Consider the following 18006-nt stretch of genomic DNA (forward strand, 5'->3'; position numbering starts at 1 on the left):
AGTTTTTCTCTAATAACCACAAATTTATCTATCTCCAATATCTCATTTCTTTAGATATTAAATTCCATATATTTAACAACCAAAAAATTATAAGAAAACTTTATCTTCAACACTTCTTCTGTTTGGATACTAAATAAATGATTGGCTCTGTCAATAATAGCTAGTAGACTCACTTTTAAATTGCCATTTTTCTTTCTCTACCAAGATCATTCTTTCAGATGAAAGAATCATTTCAAATTTTGAGTCCAAAGCCCTTGATCTTCTCACTCTCTAACAAGGATTCCTCTTTCTCACCACTTTCCAAAAATCCTTTTCTGAATCTATAGTTGATCCCAGGGCATGGTTCAGATGGGAGTTTCTGTAACTTTTTAGAGAAAGGTGAGAGTTTCTACAACTTTTCACATTGCTTTATACATCAAAATGTGTAGTCTTGATCTAATGACTCAGATCTAATGATTTTAAGATGACATATTTAAGTGTATATTAATGTTACTGCCTAGCAACTTTATCACTATTGCTTGCAAAACTGCCACACCCCTGAAAATTCAACCCCAACTCCTCTTCCCAGGTGAAGAACCATGAAGACTCACATTCTAATTAGTCATTAAATAGTTCCAATATCTCTTATTCTAAGGTATATTGCCACTATGAATCTAATATTCATTTACTACCTTGTCCCAAGTTACGGAATAAAAATGCTATTTCTTAGGAGTATAAAAGTAATTTTCATCTGAATTATGTTGATATTTGTGTTTTACTTCGTATAAGAATTCAAGAACAACCCTCAAAGCTTTTAAGAACTGATCCTTCAGTTTGACTTCAAACAAAAGGCAAGGTAAAAGCAGTTTGTAAACTGTGAAATCCTATCAATTTGTACACACTTCAACTATCATGAAAAGATTATTTGGCTCTATTAAAATTTGGCATTAATGATGCTAGCTTAACATGTTAATAAAATTTAGAACATTTTCTGTTCTTTGCTAATCTTAAGTCAGAAGATTTAACTGCTGATTAAAGTTTCAGTTACAGGTTTAAAAATTCAAATATTAGAAAATATCAAGGAGTTAGACACTTGATAAAACATCTGTAAACTTCAAAACTTCAACTTTTAGAGAAAGGCGAGACACTTAGACAAAAAATACCCTATTTCCACATTTCCAAAACATGAGGATTCCTGGCTCTTACCTGAGAAAATCTTAGACTACTTCAATGATTAAAAACATAATAAAATTCAGATACAAAATGGAACTAAACGTCTTGGCCTAGCCAGAAATTCCTGGGTGGTTACTGTGAAATAAGACTTGTTAAAATTTCCATCGCAAGATTAAGAAGAAAACAAGCAAGACAACGCTGGGTATCGTGACGGGACTGAAATACAGGAGTGGCGTCTGGGAAACTATCTTCTTGGTTCTTTCCCAGGCAAAGACCAACTTGAACAAGGGTCCCGTTTCTCTGTACCTCTCCACAGTCTCACCTGTGAACAGACCCTCACGCCTCTAATACCTCTCTTAACACCAGCATAGTTGTGACCTGTCCCGAGAGTACCAACAAATAGAAAGCCACAGGGAATTCGTCAGGTAAAAACAAACTTGGAAGAGAAAGAGTCTCGGGTGAATCCTAAGGCCGCATGAGAAACTCAAGTTGTGATTGGAAAATCTTGCCCTACCTCTTTACCACAAAACGGAATTGCCTGCCTTTTTCCATTCCTGAACCCAACACATTTGCCCAGATCCTTCCAAACCAAAGAAGCCTCCGACACAGGCAGACTATGGGAACCATCAAATTCCCGGGGAAACCCGACCGCTTAGTACAGCCACCCAGAAGAAGAAAAGATCAAATGAGACCGGCTCAGCGGGGTCTTCCTGTAGTGACCCCTGAGTTAACGTATTTATTTTCACGCTGCAACTGCTGATCACTTTACAGAGACATATCATGCTGTAGCTCTGCATGGAGCTGAAGACAAAAGCAACGTTTTTATCAATGTTATAATTATTATAATTATCTTTAACAAAGCTATTAAATAACCTGTACAAAGCCCAAACCGGTCCTAGCGAAAACCCAAGCACTATTTCAAATCTCCCAAGTTCCTTTCGCTTCAATTCAGCAGCATTTCCTATATACAAGGCCAGCCCAGGGTGGTCCCCCAAAACTGTAGGTCTCCCTGACGGTGGGAACGGTTTATAGTTTGGAACCGCCCTGGCGTAAGGCAGAGCTCCCAATTATAATCCAAATGCCTCAGCCCCAACCCTACCTCCCCGCTCCTGGGAACTGGGTCCCTATGTCCGAGGGCAGGGGAAGTTGGGAGCCTAGCTCCATTTCGGGAGGCAGGCAACGGAGAGGGTCCGTCTGCTGAGTCTCCCCTCCGCCAGCTGCCCACAGGTCCCCGGATCTCCCGCAGAGGTGCTGGGAAGGGGGTCCACCTCCGGGAGGGCTCACAGGTCCCGCGCGTCCTCCCGCTTAACCCCGGCCTCAGCGACTTTGAGCTTCTTATTCTGGTGAGTCTTGACGTGCTTCGCGAGGTGGTCGCTGCGCATGAAGCGCTTGCCGCACTCGGGACAGGCGAAGCGCTTCTCGCCCGTGTGAGTCCGCAGGTGCCGCTGCAGCTCGTCCGAGCGCGTGAAGCTCTTCCCGCAGAAGAGCCAGTTGCACACGAAGGGTCGCTCGCCCGTGTGCCAGCGCAGGTGCGCCTTCAGGTGCGACGTCTTCCCGTACACCTTGCCGCAGCCTGGCACGTGGCACACGTGCTGCTTCTTCTTGCCCGGCTCCGCCTCGGGGGCGCCGCCCGCCGCCTGGCAGTTGGGACAGCGGCAGCGGCGGCACCTCCTGGCCGTGGCCGCCAGGGGGGCCTTGGTCTGCAGCAGCGCGGCGATCTGGCTCTGGTACTGCGCAAAGTCCGACGGGCCCAACACCAGGCCTCTTTGCAGGGCGGCGGCGGCCGCAGCAGCAGCGGCCGCAGAGGCGGGGAAGCGGGGCGCGTGGGGGGCCCCGGCACAGGCGCTGGAGAGGCCGCTTCCCGGAACCCCGGAGGCCCCCGGCCCGGCGCCCGCCTGCGGGATGCTCCACCACGGGAGGTCGTCGGGGGCCGGGTTGGGTGACAACTGGCGGCAGGTGGGCGGCGGGGGCGGTGGCGGCGGCGGAGGCAGCAAGTTGGAGTAGCCTGGAGGGAGCGCGGCCTGCGCCGCGTAGGGCACGTAGGCGGGCGCGCAGCTGGCGGGCAGAGCCGCCATGCTCGAGGGCAGCATCTTGACCGGCGAGAACTCGTAGGGGTACGAGGGGTCGGCGGGGGGTGTGAGGGGAAGCTCGTGCGCAGCGCCGAAGGACGGCTGCAGGTGCGTCTTCTGCGGCGTCAGCCCCAGGCTGGGGTGCGGGGGCGGCAGTGCGCCTGGCGAGTGCGCCGGCATGTCGGCGGTCCACGGGTGGAAGAGCCTGGAGGGTGAGCCCAGCGCGGGGTCGTAGGGCACCTGCAGGAAGTCCGGGGGCGCCGCCACGCCCGGCTGGCCGATGCGGCTACAGGTGGCGGCCAGCAATGCCAGGGGCGAGTGCTTGCCCAGGTCCGGGGAGGCGCTGGGGGTGCGGTCCTGCATAGGCGGCGAGGGAGGGCGGAGAAGAGACAAAAGGTTAGCTCCAAGCGCGGACTCCGGGCCAGCCCGCCGCCCCCACGCCCGCTATTATACTGCCGCCCCTCCTCCGTCCCGGCCGTCCCTCCCCCGCCACCGCACCCCACGCACGCACCCACCGGCCGCGGGAAACTTTTGGTGCCTGCGCTACCTGGACGTGGGGCCCGCGAGCGCTTCTTGCTAAACTACTTGGTGCACTGAGACGCCATCCAGCCTTAGAGGAAGCAGGCTCGAAGTGGGAGGGGGAGGCATCCGACGGGCCGCTCCGGGCTCCGTGGTAAGAGTCGGGAAACACCCACAACCCCACCGCCCAGCCGCTTTCCCTCCCATCTTTTAAGCTCTCTTGTCCTCACTGCCATCGCGCTCCTCCCTGGCCCGCCCCAGGCTGAAATCAGCAGGAGGGCCCAGCAGGGTGAGCTCCGGTCCTGTTCTCGGCCAGCCGGGCACCTCCGAACAATCCCGGATCCACGCGTCCCTCCCGCAAAGGCCACACCGGATTAGGTGTGAAGTTGGCGTGGGCACCCCAGGCCTGGCTCCAGCTGCACCCATCGGCGGGGTTCCCTTTGAGGTTCAAGGTGCACGGAGTACCAGGAGAGATCTGGACACGGCCCTTTCCACCTTTCTCCCGCCCCCTCCGGGCTCGGCCCTGACCTGGAGAAAGGCCTGCAGCGAGTCGTTCCGGAGGACGGCCACCGCGGCCATGGCTATGGCTTGCAGGCCCCTGGCTGCGGAGCGGGATGCAGCCGCCGAGGCATGGACACCCGAAGGCGAGGACGAAGGGCCGCCCAGCCTGCCTCCCTGGCGCCTGCTCTGCGCGCCGGGGCCCTCCCCGCCCTCGCCCCTCGCCGCGCCCCGCTCGCTCGCCCCGCGCGCGGTCTGAGCGCTTCAGGATCACCTCCAAGAATTTGATAAGGACTTTGCTGGGCCGCCAGCCAGTCAGAGGGAAGATTTATGGCTTTGAAGTTTGCCGCTACCCAATCATCAAAGAATAGCGGCTCTTTCAGAAGCGAAAGCAAATCCTTTGAATCCACAAAGCTCCTATGGTGTGTTTGTTGGTCTGGATAAAAGAACTGATTATTAGGGGGGATGGGAAGGGAGGAGATAAAGGCGGGACAATTAATGAAGTAATCACTATGTGGGAAATGTATATACACAAATAATTGGATTTTCCTGATCAAAGGGGGCCTTGCCGCCTGGAGACCCGCGCTTGGGTTGCTCGAGACACTCTTCCCGCCCCCCCCCCCGCCCAACACACACACACACACACACACACACACACACACACTTGCAATTAAAGATTTGCACCGAGGCAGCGCCCAAAGTGACAAAGTGTCTTTGTTATCTATGGAAAAATCTGCCTTCGGCTTCCAGGCGCCGGACTTTGAGACCGGAAAGAGTGTAACTCTCCCCTGTATTTATTTGCACACCGTGCACCCTCGCCGCACACACACCCGCCCGCGCACACAGCGGACCCAAGCGAGATCCCCGGTGGGGCGTGGGACCGACGGCGCCCGGCCCGCCGCGTGTCCCCCGCCCGCCGCGGTGGGGCCGAGGGCAGGGCTGTGACCTGGGGCGGGGCCGGGCGGCCGCCCAGCTCGGCGTTGGGTGGCGCGCACGCTCCAGGGCCGCCCGCCTGACGAGCGACCGGGGCTCTCCTGTGACGTTCCTGCTGGCGACCCAGAAGTTTTCTTCAGGCCACAACTTTCGCAGAGTGGACCTGGGAAAAACACCCGCGCCGCGCATACCCTCAAAGCTGAGCTTGGCAGGACACCCAAGGCGACCCGTCATGCCCACCCGAGGGGAAGAAGCTGTGCTGTCCCGCCCCCTTCTCCCTAGGCCACCCTGGACTCCCAGGAGGCCCGGGCCGGGCTGTGGGGGGCCGAAAGCCCCAGCGCTGCTGGTGATTTCTCGCCCGGAGCCCCGCCAAGCCAGCGCGCACTCTCGCAAGCCTGGCAGACCAGGAACTACTGGAAAAAAAGGCGCGGTCGAGGAAGCCTGGTTGTTGTGGTCCCACAAACCACAAATCATATGAGAGAGGATCCCGAAGTGGGGAGAAAAGTCAGTACAAACTTGTTCTTGTCACCTTTGGGAAGCAAAAGTTCCTCAGCAGCCGCGGGGCGTGCTTTGCCCTGGGCAGGGTCGCGCTTGCAGGGGCTTGGGTGACCTCCATCCCTCACTGGCCGCTCACCTCCTGCCGAGGAGGACCGCCTGCCTCCTCCTGGCACAGGGCGCAGGGCGCGTCCTGCCCGGCACTGCGGACCCCGGGATCGCCTCCCCCGGGCGCGCGGGCGGGGAAGGAGGAAGAGCGGGCGGGGAACCGCGGGGTCCTCACCGCCCTGGGGCATTAGGGGCGCGGAACCGCAGTGGAGGCCTCGCGGCCCCGGCTCGCGAGACCGCACTGCGGAGTGGCCGCCGGAGCTCGGCCTGCTCCTCTCCCCCACCCACCTCCTGTCGGACACAGTCTCCACTCTCCAGGCCGCCGGCCGTGAGGGAGCCCCAATCAGTTCGCGCCCGGCCTCTCTACCGGTCTTCCTCACGGGAACCGCACCGCGACCGGGATGGACGGGAGAGGACGGACGGGGTGACCTGTCTCCCGATGCAGCGTCAGAGGTTAGCCTAACTACAACGCACTCGGAGTATGGACTGTATAAGGATGCCCTCCGCACTTCCATCAGGGGTCGGGGATGCGATGCCTCCGGGCCTACCTTCTCCCACGCCCAGGGCGCGCCTGCGGAATGAGAATATCGTACTGAAGACAGGTGGGCTGCTTGCGACCCAAATACAATGGGTCCCTCGCACATCCTGCACTCGCACGCCCCCTTCTCCCCCAACGAGTTGTCCCCTCTAAAACGCGAGCGGCGACCACACAGCTTGGCCGACCCGATCTGGCTTCTGAAGATGAGGTCGGCTGCTCTGGGAGCGGAAAAGGGGAGAGAGCTTAGTGGTTTCATCCGAGGCCTGGCCAGCCTGCTCCTTCCCACGCTCCCGTCCAGGATTTGAGTCTTGGAGAAGCGTGGGACCCGAGGGAGCTCTTTCCTGGATGCAAGTCGGAGGCCAGGGAGCCCCTTGGCACACACTCGCGCCTGCACATGCTCGCACCCTCGAAGCGATCTGGTTCTTTAGCGCTGATTTCCTCTCCAGCTCCTTTGAGCTCTTCGAAGTCCCCTTTCCCAGGGAGGCGGGCAGGGCCGGGCTAAGCAGGATGGAAGGCAGCCCTTTTTGTTGAATCTGATAGCTACTTTCCCAAAAAGGCCAGAAAAGCCATTTGACATCTCCATAGTTACGGGAATTAGCTTTTTCTCCAAGATGCCCCCATTAGCCAATTAAACCATCAGTGGGCCAACAGGGTCAAAATTAGTGGCATGGTGGTTAAAAGCTCGGAGTCCGAGCTCTCTGAAGACATTTTTCCCGCCTTGCCACTTTCTAGTTGGTGACCTTGGCAAGCAAGGTACTCAGCCGCTGTGTACCTCAGTTTTGCGATTTGTAAAATGGGAGTTACAATAGTGCACCCCTTGTAGAGTGGCTATAGGTTTAAGAGTTAATATATGCAAGGTCTTTAGGACTGTGCTGAGCGTACAGAAGGCCCTTTCTTGAGTGGTCGCAGTTGGCTGCTCTCGGCCTCATCTCCGTTTGTGAAAACCCGCCCAGATTCCGGTCCTCCCAGGCCCCAGCTGAAGTTGGGAGAGAGGCTTTGCCGAATAGCTGTTTAGTCTCCCCCAACCCCCTTGGCCCTCGGAGCTCCTGGAAAAAGTTCTTAATGAAGTAATGTTGAGAGCGTCCATTAAAAATGCAATGCTGGGAGATCAAAGTACAATATTTATTTTAGAAATTTGTTGCAATCACCAAGAGATAACAGGTATCAAGGCCAAATGTCAGTTCCATTACACAAAGCCCCGCGCCCGGGAAGAGCGTGTGGCTGCTCTGCCATAATGTAAAGAGACATCAAAGACCGAGCGCGCTGCAAAAGTGCGCAGCTCGGGGGGAGGGAGTAAGCCCGGGAGGGCCAGGCGCGCCCCAGACAGCGCGGGGGCTGCGGGGGGCGGGGGTCAGTTCAAAGAGGTATCCGCTGGGGCGCGAGTTCACAGGAGGGAAGATTTAATGGACTTTCTTTTGTTGGTGGGTGTGTTTGCTCACGGTGGACCCAGGAACTCCTATGTGGTCCTCCTGCCTCGGGGCGGAGATGGGGGTGGGGTGGGAGCTGCGAATGTGGAGCAAACTTTAACCGTGGCGGGGGGCGGGGAGGTTGAATACCAGTCTCCTGGCGGCGGCTGGCACAGCGGAGCTGCTCTCCAAGCAGCGGGGTCCCCAGGCTGGGAAGTTTGCATTGCAGTTTCTTTGCGGGCGGGCGGCGAGCGCCGACTGCATGCCACCTGCGAGAGGAAGAGGCCGGTAGGTGAACCCGCAGCGACACTTGCGCAGGGGACGGACCAGCTCTGCGCGCTCTGGGATTAACTCTGGGGTTGCTACTTCGAGCCCAAGCTTGGTACCTCGCCTCGGGCATTTTCTTGCAGCAAGAAGGGACGCACGCCTCTGGCATAAATCCAACCAGATAGTCACCCCTTTCCAGCTGATTTTTTAAAAATCTAGATATTATTTAGATCATTTCAGCAAATTCTTAATGCTTTGGCCTTTCACAGTAAGATGTTGCTTAATCGGCTGGATCTCCCCCCTCCTTGCCAAGGAGACTCAACTTTGCAATTGCCCATATCTGCCTAGTTAAATCGTTGCTATACTGAAGGTTCCGGGAGGGTGGGGGCAGAATTTCCCCCGTGCTAATGGGGCACTGAATCGCAGGAGGCTGCCCATGCATTTCTTCAGTCATCTGCAACCAAGAATTCTCAGAGCAGTCCCTCGGCAGCCTTTTGAAGCTGTGCTAGAGCAGAAAGCTGCTATTGTTTTCATCTCTCAACAAGGGAAGGATCAAACTTTGCCTCTTCAATTTGAAATATTTTTTTTTTATGGTGTTGGGGGGAGGGATTGCAATCTGATATTCAAAGTTAACTTTGAGGATTTGGAGTGGTCTCCCAGTTTAAGCTGCAGATCAAATCACAGATGCCCTAACGCCTGCATCTCAAGTCGGGGGCACTTCATCATTAATACGGTGGAGTAGTCAGTCACAAGCAATTATAATGTGGGTAACCTAGCCTGGTGACCGAGCTAGTTTACTTTCCAAGGAAATGGGACCATTTCCTCAACTGGAATCCTTGAATTAATTTTAAACTTAAACTTCCAAATTGGATCAGTATACAATACTGGTTGTAGAACTAGGAGGAATTTTTAAAACTCTCATCTAATTCTCCCTCATTTGGTGGGAGGAGGAAACAGCATTTGTATGATATGTATCCTGCCTGCACAACGCTGTGAACTTCAGTAGATGCTCGATAAATGCTCACTGATGTTGGGTGGTAGAGTGGAATTGTGTGTACCAATGTCATCTGCGTAATGACTGGTGCCACAGAGCACACAAATGTAGTAGGAAGTCAGAGAGGATTGGTGAGGGCTGGGGTGGTCCAGGGAGGCTTTATCAAGGAGCTGGGGTTTGCAGGAGACTTTAAGGACCTACAGAATTTTAACTACATTTTAATTTTAGTTAATTTTAGTGCAAAGAAAGGAAGAAGGTGAAGGGGAAAGGGACAGCAGAAGAAAGAGAATTCCACTTCAGTGAAAAGTTGAACAACGATGAAGTTTTGGGCCTTTGATCTGTTGGTGTGGACATGGTGGGGCCAGATTAGAGAAGTCAGAACAAGGAGTTTGCCCCCATGCTGTATACATTACAGTAGGAACTCCTCCCGAGCAGGTAAATAATGTAAGTTCAATTCCATTTCTGAAAGCTTCTTCCCTAGAAGGATTGGCTTGCAGAGTCTGGAAGGATAGATGCAAATGCAGTTACCTAGGTGTGAGATGGTGAAAGTTTTGATTGGGAACTGGTGGTAGTAGTGAAAGGATGACTCAGCATTTTAAAGGGGAAAAAGAGCAAAATTTGGTGACAGGTTGGAATAAGACATTAAATAAAGGGGACACTCAAAAGGACTTCTCTTTTGAGCAAATGGTGCTGTTACAACTGCATATCTACATGTAAAACAATGAAATTGGACCCTTTCCTTACAACACACACACAAATGAACTCTAATCATAGATTTAAATGTAAGAGTTAAATTCTAACGCTCTTAGAAGAAAACAAAGGAGGCTGGGCATGGTGGCTCACACCTGTAATCCCAGCACTTTGGGAGGCTGAATCACAAGGTCAGGAGTTCGAGACCAGCCTGGCCAACATGGTGAAACCCTGTCTCTACTAAAAATACAAAAAATTAGCTGGGCGTAGTGGCGGATGCCTGTAATCCCAGCTACTCAGGAGGGTGAGGTAGGAGAATCACTTGAACCTGGGAGGCGGAGGTTGCTGTAAGCCAAGATCATGCCACTGCACTACAGCCCAGGTGACAGAGGGAGACTCCATCTCAAAAAAAAAAAAAAAAAAAAAAAGGAGTAAATCCTCATGACCTTAGTTAGGCAAAACCTTCTTAGATGTGACACCAAAAGCACAAATGATAAAAGAAAAAATGTTAAATTGAACTTCACCACATTTAAAACTTTTGTGCTTTAATGAACACTGTCAAGAAAATGAAGACAACCCACAGAATTGGAGAAATCATTTGCAAATTATATATCTAATAAAGGAAACCTTGCAACTCAACAGTAAAAAGACAACCCAATTTAAAACTGGATAAAGGATTTGGATAAACATTTTCCCAAGGAAGATATACAAATGGCCAATAAACACATGAAACCCAACATCATTATAGCTATCACTGAAAAGCAAATTAAAACCACAATGAGAGGAACCCCTTCACACCTACTAGGATGACTAGATTATAGAAAAGATAGTAAGTGTTGGTAAGGATGTGGAGAACTGGAACCCTTATACATTGCTAATAGGAATGTAAAATGGTACAGAAAACAATTGAAAAACAATGCGGCAGTTCCTCAAAATGGTGAACATGGAATTATAATTCTACTGCTAGGTAGATACAAAGAGAATGGAAAATACACATCCACATAAAGACTTGTACATGAATGTTCATAGCAGCATTATTCATAATAGCCAAAAGTTGGAAACCTAGATGTCCATCCCCTGATAAATGGATCATATGTGATACATCTGTGTAAAGGAATATTATTCAGCTATAAAAAGGGATGAAGTACCGATACATGTTACAATATGGATGAACCTTGAAAACATGCTAAAGGAAGCCAGTGACAAAAGTCACCTATTGTATGTTTCCATGTATATGAAATGTCTAGAATAGAAAAATCCAGAGACGGAAAGCACATTAGTGGCTGCCAGGGACTTGGGGGTGGGGGAAGAGGGAATGACTGCCAATGGGTAAGGCTTTTTGGTGGGGGTAAAAATATCTTCAGATCGATTGTGGTGATGGTTATACAACTCTGTGAATATACTAAAAAAATTGTACAGTTTAAATGGATGAATTATATGATACGATATGATATGTAATTCTATCTCAGTAAAGCCGTTTAAAAATAACATCAAAAGGACCCCAAGGTTTTAGCCTGTGCGGCAGGAGGAATAGCTCAGTTGCTGACAAAAGCAGGAGAACAAGGAAAAGAGACAGTTGGGAGTTAAGCAGAAGGACCGAATTCAGGGTGGGCTGTTGAATCTAAGATTTTGGCTGGCTGCTCATGAAGAAATGCCTGCAGGAAGCTGTAAATGCTGGCAGTGGCAGTGAGTGTGATGGACAAGGCGAAAGAGAAGACTCATGAACTTTTGGTAAGTAGGGAGGGCTGCTAAAGTGAGCTCATAAGAGTGAGTGGAGATCAAACAGGTAGAGAAAAGCTACAACAGGATTTGGAGAGAATGCACAAATATAAAATGAATAGAGGAAGAGAAGCCATCAAAGCAGCCCAAGAAAAAAAGGGTGAGAGAGGCAGGAGAAAACACAGAGAGTAGGGGTGGGAGGATCAGCAAGACCAATGTGCCTGCCCAGGCTGGGGAAGGCGGTGGAGAGGGCCGCGTGGTGAGCAACAGGAAGAGTCTATTTGCTGGAGAGAAAGCCTTGACGGTCCATTCGCAGAGCTGAGGTCTTCGAGTTTAAGAAGCAGTGAGAACAGATAGCAGGGCAAGAAAAAAGTTGTGTTTGTGTTTTAGGACCTGGTAAAAAGGTTGAAGTGGTAGGTAGGGAGCCTAGAAACTGGCCCTTTGCAGTGGAGTGTGGGTGTTTCCATTAACGAGGAGAGGAACTTCTTTTTCCCAGCCTGGGGTGAAGCAAGTATAGCCCCAGGACAGAACTTCTGACCTGGGGGGAGTGAAACAAACTCAAGGAGAAGCTGCTTCTTTATTGATTTGAAAGGACAAGGGCATGGTCGTTGCTGGGAGTGAAAGGGGTGGTCGCACATTCAAAAGGCAGTAGGAAACTGTGGCAGGTCAGCTGCGTATGCTTGCTTGTGCTGTCTTGTCCTGTATTTTACTTGATCACATTCAAGCCTTACGTGTTTAAATCCCGCCTTCTCTTCCACTCTGCTGCCATTTATATTCCCTCAGATAAGAAGGTAAGGAGAAGGGGCTGGGTGCAGTGGCTCATGCCTGTAATCCCAGCACTTTGGGAGGTGGAGGTGGACGGATCACTTGAGGTCAGGAGTTCGAGACTAGCCTGGCCAACATGGTGAAATCCCATCTCTACTAAAAAATACAAAAAAATTAGCCAGATGTGGTGGTGGGTTCCTATAATCCCAGCTACTTGGGAGGCTCAGGCAGGAGAATCGTTTGAATCCAGGAGGCGGTGGTTGCAGTGAGCCGAGATCATGCCACTGCACTCCAGCCTGGGTGACACAGCGAGACTCCATCTCAAAAAAAGAAAAAAAAAAGGTAAGGAGAGCGGGTGCCGTGACCTGGAGCAAGGGGAGGAGTCCTGGGTGCCACCTGCCTCCCATGGCAGGGAGATCCTCTGGTAAACCTGCTTAGACACGCACAGTTGCTTTCAACAGTACTGCCATGGGCACGGATGATCTTTAGGTACAGACAAGGCCTCCTTACAAGAGACATACGTTAGGAAAAGTTAGTGCCAAAATTCCTTTATTAAGTATATATTTTCCTATTTAGTCATTAATATTCATGTTTCAAAATGACCCTGTAGCAAGTACCACTTGACGTGAGAAGGAATCAAGGCAGGTTCATGGATAAGGCATGAACTTAAGGTCGTGGCAGGAGCCTGCAGAAGCTCACAGTACTGTGGCTTCGTACTCTGTGGCTGTGTCATCCATCTTTCTTTCTAGGCACAAGAAACCAAATCTTTACTGAGGCGGCGGAAGAATGCCCAGGTGAGCACAGGCACAGTGCCAGGTGCTGCAGAGGACCCGAGACAAAGAGTCACTGCACCCTCAGAGAGTGTAGAATCCAGCACTGAGGAAAAGAGAGGTCATGGGGAGCACAGGTGGGTCCCACAATCATGGAAAGAATACTGTTGGCTGCAAAGGCCTGACAACTGTCTATGACTCATGAAGAAGCAGGCCCGGTGAAGTAAGGTAGCTCCTCGAGATCACAGAGTGAAAGAACTGAGTCTCACATACATTATTTGAGACAGGTTCTCTCTCCGTCACCCAGGTTGGGGTGCAGTGGTACAATCTCGGCTCACTGCAGCCTCCACCTTTTGGGCTCAAGCAATCCCCTGCCTCAGCCTCCCTAGTAGCTAGGACCACAGGCATGTGCCAGCACATCCGGCTAACTTGTTTTTTGTTTTCTTGTGGAGACAGGGTCTCCCTATGTTGCTCAAGCTGGTCTCAAACTCCTGGGCTCAAGTGATTCTCCCACCTTGGCCTCCCAAAATGTTGGGATTATGGATGTGAGCCACCACACCCAGCTTTATCATTTTTCCAGTGAACATTTTTCTGGGGAACATGAGTATTGAAAGAAAAGATTCTCCATGTACTGTTACCCATCTGTGGTGGCATTTATTTCCTAAAAAGAAATGAATGTGATAAATCTTTCTTTTAGGTTAACCAATAATGTTTCACATATAAAATTCTTGAAATTTGATCTGGATTATAGCAGTAAAATAAAACATGCATTAATATATAGGAGAATTACTTTGGATACAAACCAGACAAAAATTTGATGAAAAACATTGTCATATATCAAGAAATGTAAATAAAGTCTGAACCCCCCATTTCCACCCCTCTAAGTCTAGCACCCTTAGATGGAGGCGGGGGTTGGCTAACTTAGGCTGGAGAGACGCATGCTGGTGAGGTCACGGGTTTGCTCTGGTTTGTTGGTAGTGGTCTTTTGGGGGCCACAGCCTGTGCGCTGTCTCCCACCCAGTGTGCTTGTTTGACCATGTGGCTGGACCACGATGCTGCTGCTACCAATCACAACATGGAGTCTCACGGAATCCTCTCAATGACTATTTTATAGATGGGTAATGTGCCCAAGATCCCACATCTTGTTCTTGGAATTGAGTGCAGGTAATGTTACTCCAGAGGGCAACCTTTTAACCCTCAGTTTAGAGTGCCTCCTTGGGTGTTTTTCTATTATTGGAAAAACAAACACGTATGTCGGTCTGTGGTGGAATTATTAAATGTGAAGTCTGGGATATTTACTGGCCACATTACAGGTTGTTTATTATTTGCCTCATGGTGAAAATGTGGGTCCCACATGAGATGTTTGTTATCTGGTTTTACCCAAGAGAAATATGGGTCCTGACCTCAAGGATTATAGTTCAGATCCATGATTACTTTTTCTTTCACTTCTAGAGTTCTCTTTTCTTCCCCCCACCCCTTGCCCCAAGCCACCAGGGGGCACACAGAATTGGCCATTTACCTTGGAAAATTTAAGGCACCAATTTTAAGGATATAGATAAATATCAGTCCAGTATCTTTAGAGGTACAGCTGGGAATAGACTAACACTAATATCAGGTGTCTGTCCCCATTTCCATTTAAAAGATCATCTCTACTTCCTTTAGGACTGACAGGTGTCTCACCCATGGGCCTTTTGGTCTTCAGGAGGCAATGCCCTTTTTATTTGTGTTTCAGTGTCATGGGGTAGTTTCAAGTTGGATCTGTCCTCCTTCCTCTGCACCTTCCCCTGCAGAATCACAGAGATATAGATCCTCCCTTCCAGGGCACCAGCACCAATCCCCCTTTGCCTTTGTTCTCTTCTCCTTCTCTAGGCTTTATTCATGGTTGCTCCCTGATGCCCTTCTCATTTGTTATTTTTTAAAGGTTCTCCTAGGTAACTGCTACAAGAGGCTCTAAACCTGCACCAAAATCTCTGCTTGTCTCTTGTTTACTACGTCATTAGGGCTCATTCACAGTGAACAGAACCCATTCTACCTGGTTTAAGCAGAAAGGGACTTCTTATAAGATATTTAATGTCTAGGCCAGGCACAGTGGCTCATGCCTGTAATCCCAGCACTTTGGGAGGCCAAGGTAGGTGGATCACCTGAGGTCAGGAGTTTGAGACCAGCCTGGCCAACATAGTGAAACCCCGTCTCTACTAAAAATACAAAAATTAGCTGAGCATGGTGGTGCACACCTATAGTCCCAGCTATTCGGGAAGCTGAAGCAGAAGAATCACTTGAACCTGGGAGGCAGAGGTTGCAGTGAGCCAAGACTGCGCCACTGCACTCCAGCCTGGGTGACAGTGAGACTCTGTCTCAAAAAAAAAAAAAAAAATATATATATATATATATATATATATTTAATGTCTTACAGAATGACTGGAGGGCAGAAGAAACAGAATTGCTACTGAGCTTTCAGGCATGACTCCCAGTGCCACATCACAGACTTAGGTTGACAAGGGAGCTGCTGCTCCCGCCAGGATCAGGACATTGTGGAATCAGAAAGCTGCCTGCCTCCTGGGAAGCCATAGTGACAGCTGCCCAGCTTCAGACTCATGCCACCTCTACTGTTATCAAACTGAACTTGGGTCTGCCCACCTAGCGCACCTAAGCCAAACATTGACACTGGGATTGCAGCAAGAGAAGTGAGGCATTTATTACAGGATGCCAAGCAAGAAGGACTGGGCAGCTAAAGCTTATGACCTGAACTCCCAGATGGTTGGCAGTTAAGGGTTTTTAAAGGCAGGGAGGAAGATGTTATAGGCTGATATGGTTTGGCTTTCTGTCCCCACCCAAATCTCATGTCAAACTGTAATTCCCATTGTTGGGGGAGGGACCTGGTGGGAGGTGATTGGATCATGGGGGTGGACCTCCCCCTTGCTATTCTCATGGTAGTGAGTTCTCACGAGATCTGGTTGTTTAAATATGTGTAGCACTTCCCCCTTTGCTTTCTCTCTCCTGCTCTACCATGGTAAGGCATGCTTGCTTCCCCTTTGCCTTCTGCCATGATTGTAAGTTTCTTGAGATCTTCCAGCCGTACTTCCTGTCTAGCCCACAGAACTGTGAATCAATTAAACTTCTTTTCTTCATAAATTACCCAGTCTCAGATGTCTTGCTCTGTCGCCCAGGCTGGAGTGCAATGGTGCGATCTTGGCTCACTGCAACCTCCACCTCCCTGGTTCAAGCGATTTAACTGTCTCAGCCTCCTGAGTAGCTGAGATTACATGCAAGAGCCACCATGCCTGGCTAATTTTTGTATTTTTAGTAGAGACCGGTTTTCACCATGTTGGTCAGGCTGGTCTCAAACTCCTGACCTCGTGATCCACCCGCCTCAGCCTCCCAGAGTGCTGGGATTACAGGCATGAGCCACCATGCCCAGCCCCTTCAGGTACTTCTTTATAGCAGTGTGAGAATAGACTAACACACAGGCAAAGTTATAAATCAATTCTCACACTGCTATAAAGAACTACCTGAGACTGGGTAATTTATGAAGAAAAGAGGTTTAATTGATTCACAGTTCTGCCAAGAACTGAGTTTGAACTTGAACCAATTTAAAAACACCAATCAGAAATCTTGGGAAGAAAAATTGGTTTGGAAAGTGGGAAGAAGGGAGGTGTTTCTTGGGCATGTATTTATTTTGAAGATCTAGTGGGATGTTCCTGAGGAGATATCAAGGAGGTAGTTAGTAATTCAGAGCTGGAACTCTAGAGAAAGGTGAAGCTGGAGACAGATTTGGGAGTCATGTGAGAGAGAGGTAGTCAAGGGAGTGCACATTGTAGGAACTCAATAAATGCTGGTTGAATGACATAACCCCATCACAGCTGGGACCAGACTGGCTAAACCATAATTAGTGTTTGTAATGAGCAGAAAGAGCACATTGGTTTTTGGCCATAAAGGAGAAGTGAGGGTCTAGGAATGGAGACCAGGAATTAACATGAAGCAACTGCATAGTTAGCAAATGTAGCAGATATTTGGATTGGTTCATTTCAGCTATTCCAATCTTTTTCTAAGATAGAAAACAAAAAAAACTGTATTTTCCAGATTCCCTTGCAGCTAGGGTTCCATTATAATATTTAGATCATACCCATCAGATGCAGCATACCAAATTGGGAAAGCAGAAGTAAACAGTTGTAAGGCAAGAACTGTGCTTTGGCTGTTCCTACTAGTGAGCACAGTGGTGGTACCTTTGTTTTTTCTATGACAGATGTAACAGGTCCTAAGTCCCAGCGCTATATTCACAGTTGTCAAGAGATAAGACACATATCATGGTAGTGAGATGGAGTAGGGACCCCCCAGCATGGAAATAAAGGAAAACCTTGAGTTCCTTTAAGGGTAATTCCAGGCACCTGGCTAGAGCTCAGAAGTAAATGCGCAATTGGACAAGCGAGAATGTAATTATCGCTTAAAATAATAGCCAAGGAAGTTAGAGTCATAAGAATGTTTGGTTCCCTGTAGAAACTAAAATAACCTTTTTTTTCTTTTTTTTTTTTTTTTTAGTTGGAGTCTTGCTCTGTCCCCCAGGCTGAAGTGCAATGGCGCCATCTCGGCTCACTGCAATTTCTGCCTCTTGGGTTCAAGTGGTTCTCCTGCCTCAGACTTCCAAGTAGCTGGGATTAACAGGCACCTGTCAACATGCCTGGCTAATTTTTGTATTTTTAGTAGAGATGGGGTTTCACCATGTTGGCCAGGCTGGTCTTGAACTCCTGACCTCGTGATCCTTCTGCCTCAGCCTCCCAAAGTGCTGGGATTACAGGCGTGAGCCACCGCACCTGGCAAAAATCACCGCTTAATATATGTCCTTGAGTTGTTTTTTAGAAACCTGGAACCCCACAAAATGGATCCCCTGGCATGCAGACCTCAGTCACATAAGGGGGAACTGAGGACTGAACTCTGACCACTGTTCCTTGTTTCAGATTTCTTCCTAAGGAGCCTGGAGGAGGTCACACCCACAAGCCACAGCTAACATTCTTACTACTGATTCCAAATTTTTAGATGAAGCTTCGCCTCCTTAACCAATTGCAAATCAGAAAATCTTTGTATTTAC

The 18006-nt window shown here is 49.8% G+C and overlaps 1 protein-coding gene, 1 long non-coding RNA gene and 1 pseudogene across 2 annotated transcripts in view; 2 read left to right on the forward strand and 1 right to left on the reverse strand.

Annotated features, from left to right (window-relative positions):
- The window catches only part of LOC116810681 (uncharacterized), a 70365-nt gene that overhangs the window by 49635 nt on the left and 2724 nt on the right, over positions 1 to 18006 (forward strand). The gene's annotated exons all lie outside the window — the stretch shown is intronic.
- Positions 1287 to 4627, reverse strand: SP5 (Sp5 transcription factor). Its single transcript, XM_032755425.2, has 2 exons — positions 4269 to 4627; positions 1287 to 3578 (listed from the first exon to the last, which is right to left on the reverse strand). The coding sequence occupies exons 1-2, from the start codon at positions 4317 to 4319 to the stop codon at positions 2433 to 2435; spliced, it is 1197 nt and encodes a 398-aa protein (XP_032611316.1). The 5' UTR covers positions 4320 to 4627; the 3' UTR covers positions 1287 to 2432.
- On the forward strand, positions 5404 to 6237 carry LOC116810680 (collagen alpha-3(IV) chain-like; annotated as a pseudogene).

The sequence above is a fragment of the Hylobates moloch genome, unplaced genomic scaffold, assembly GCF_009828535.3.
Source record: "Hylobates moloch isolate HMO894 unplaced genomic scaffold, HMol_V3 SCAFFOLD_1, whole genome shotgun sequence".
NCBI classification, from domain to species: Eukaryota; Metazoa; Chordata; class Mammalia; order Primates; family Hylobatidae; genus Hylobates; species Hylobates moloch.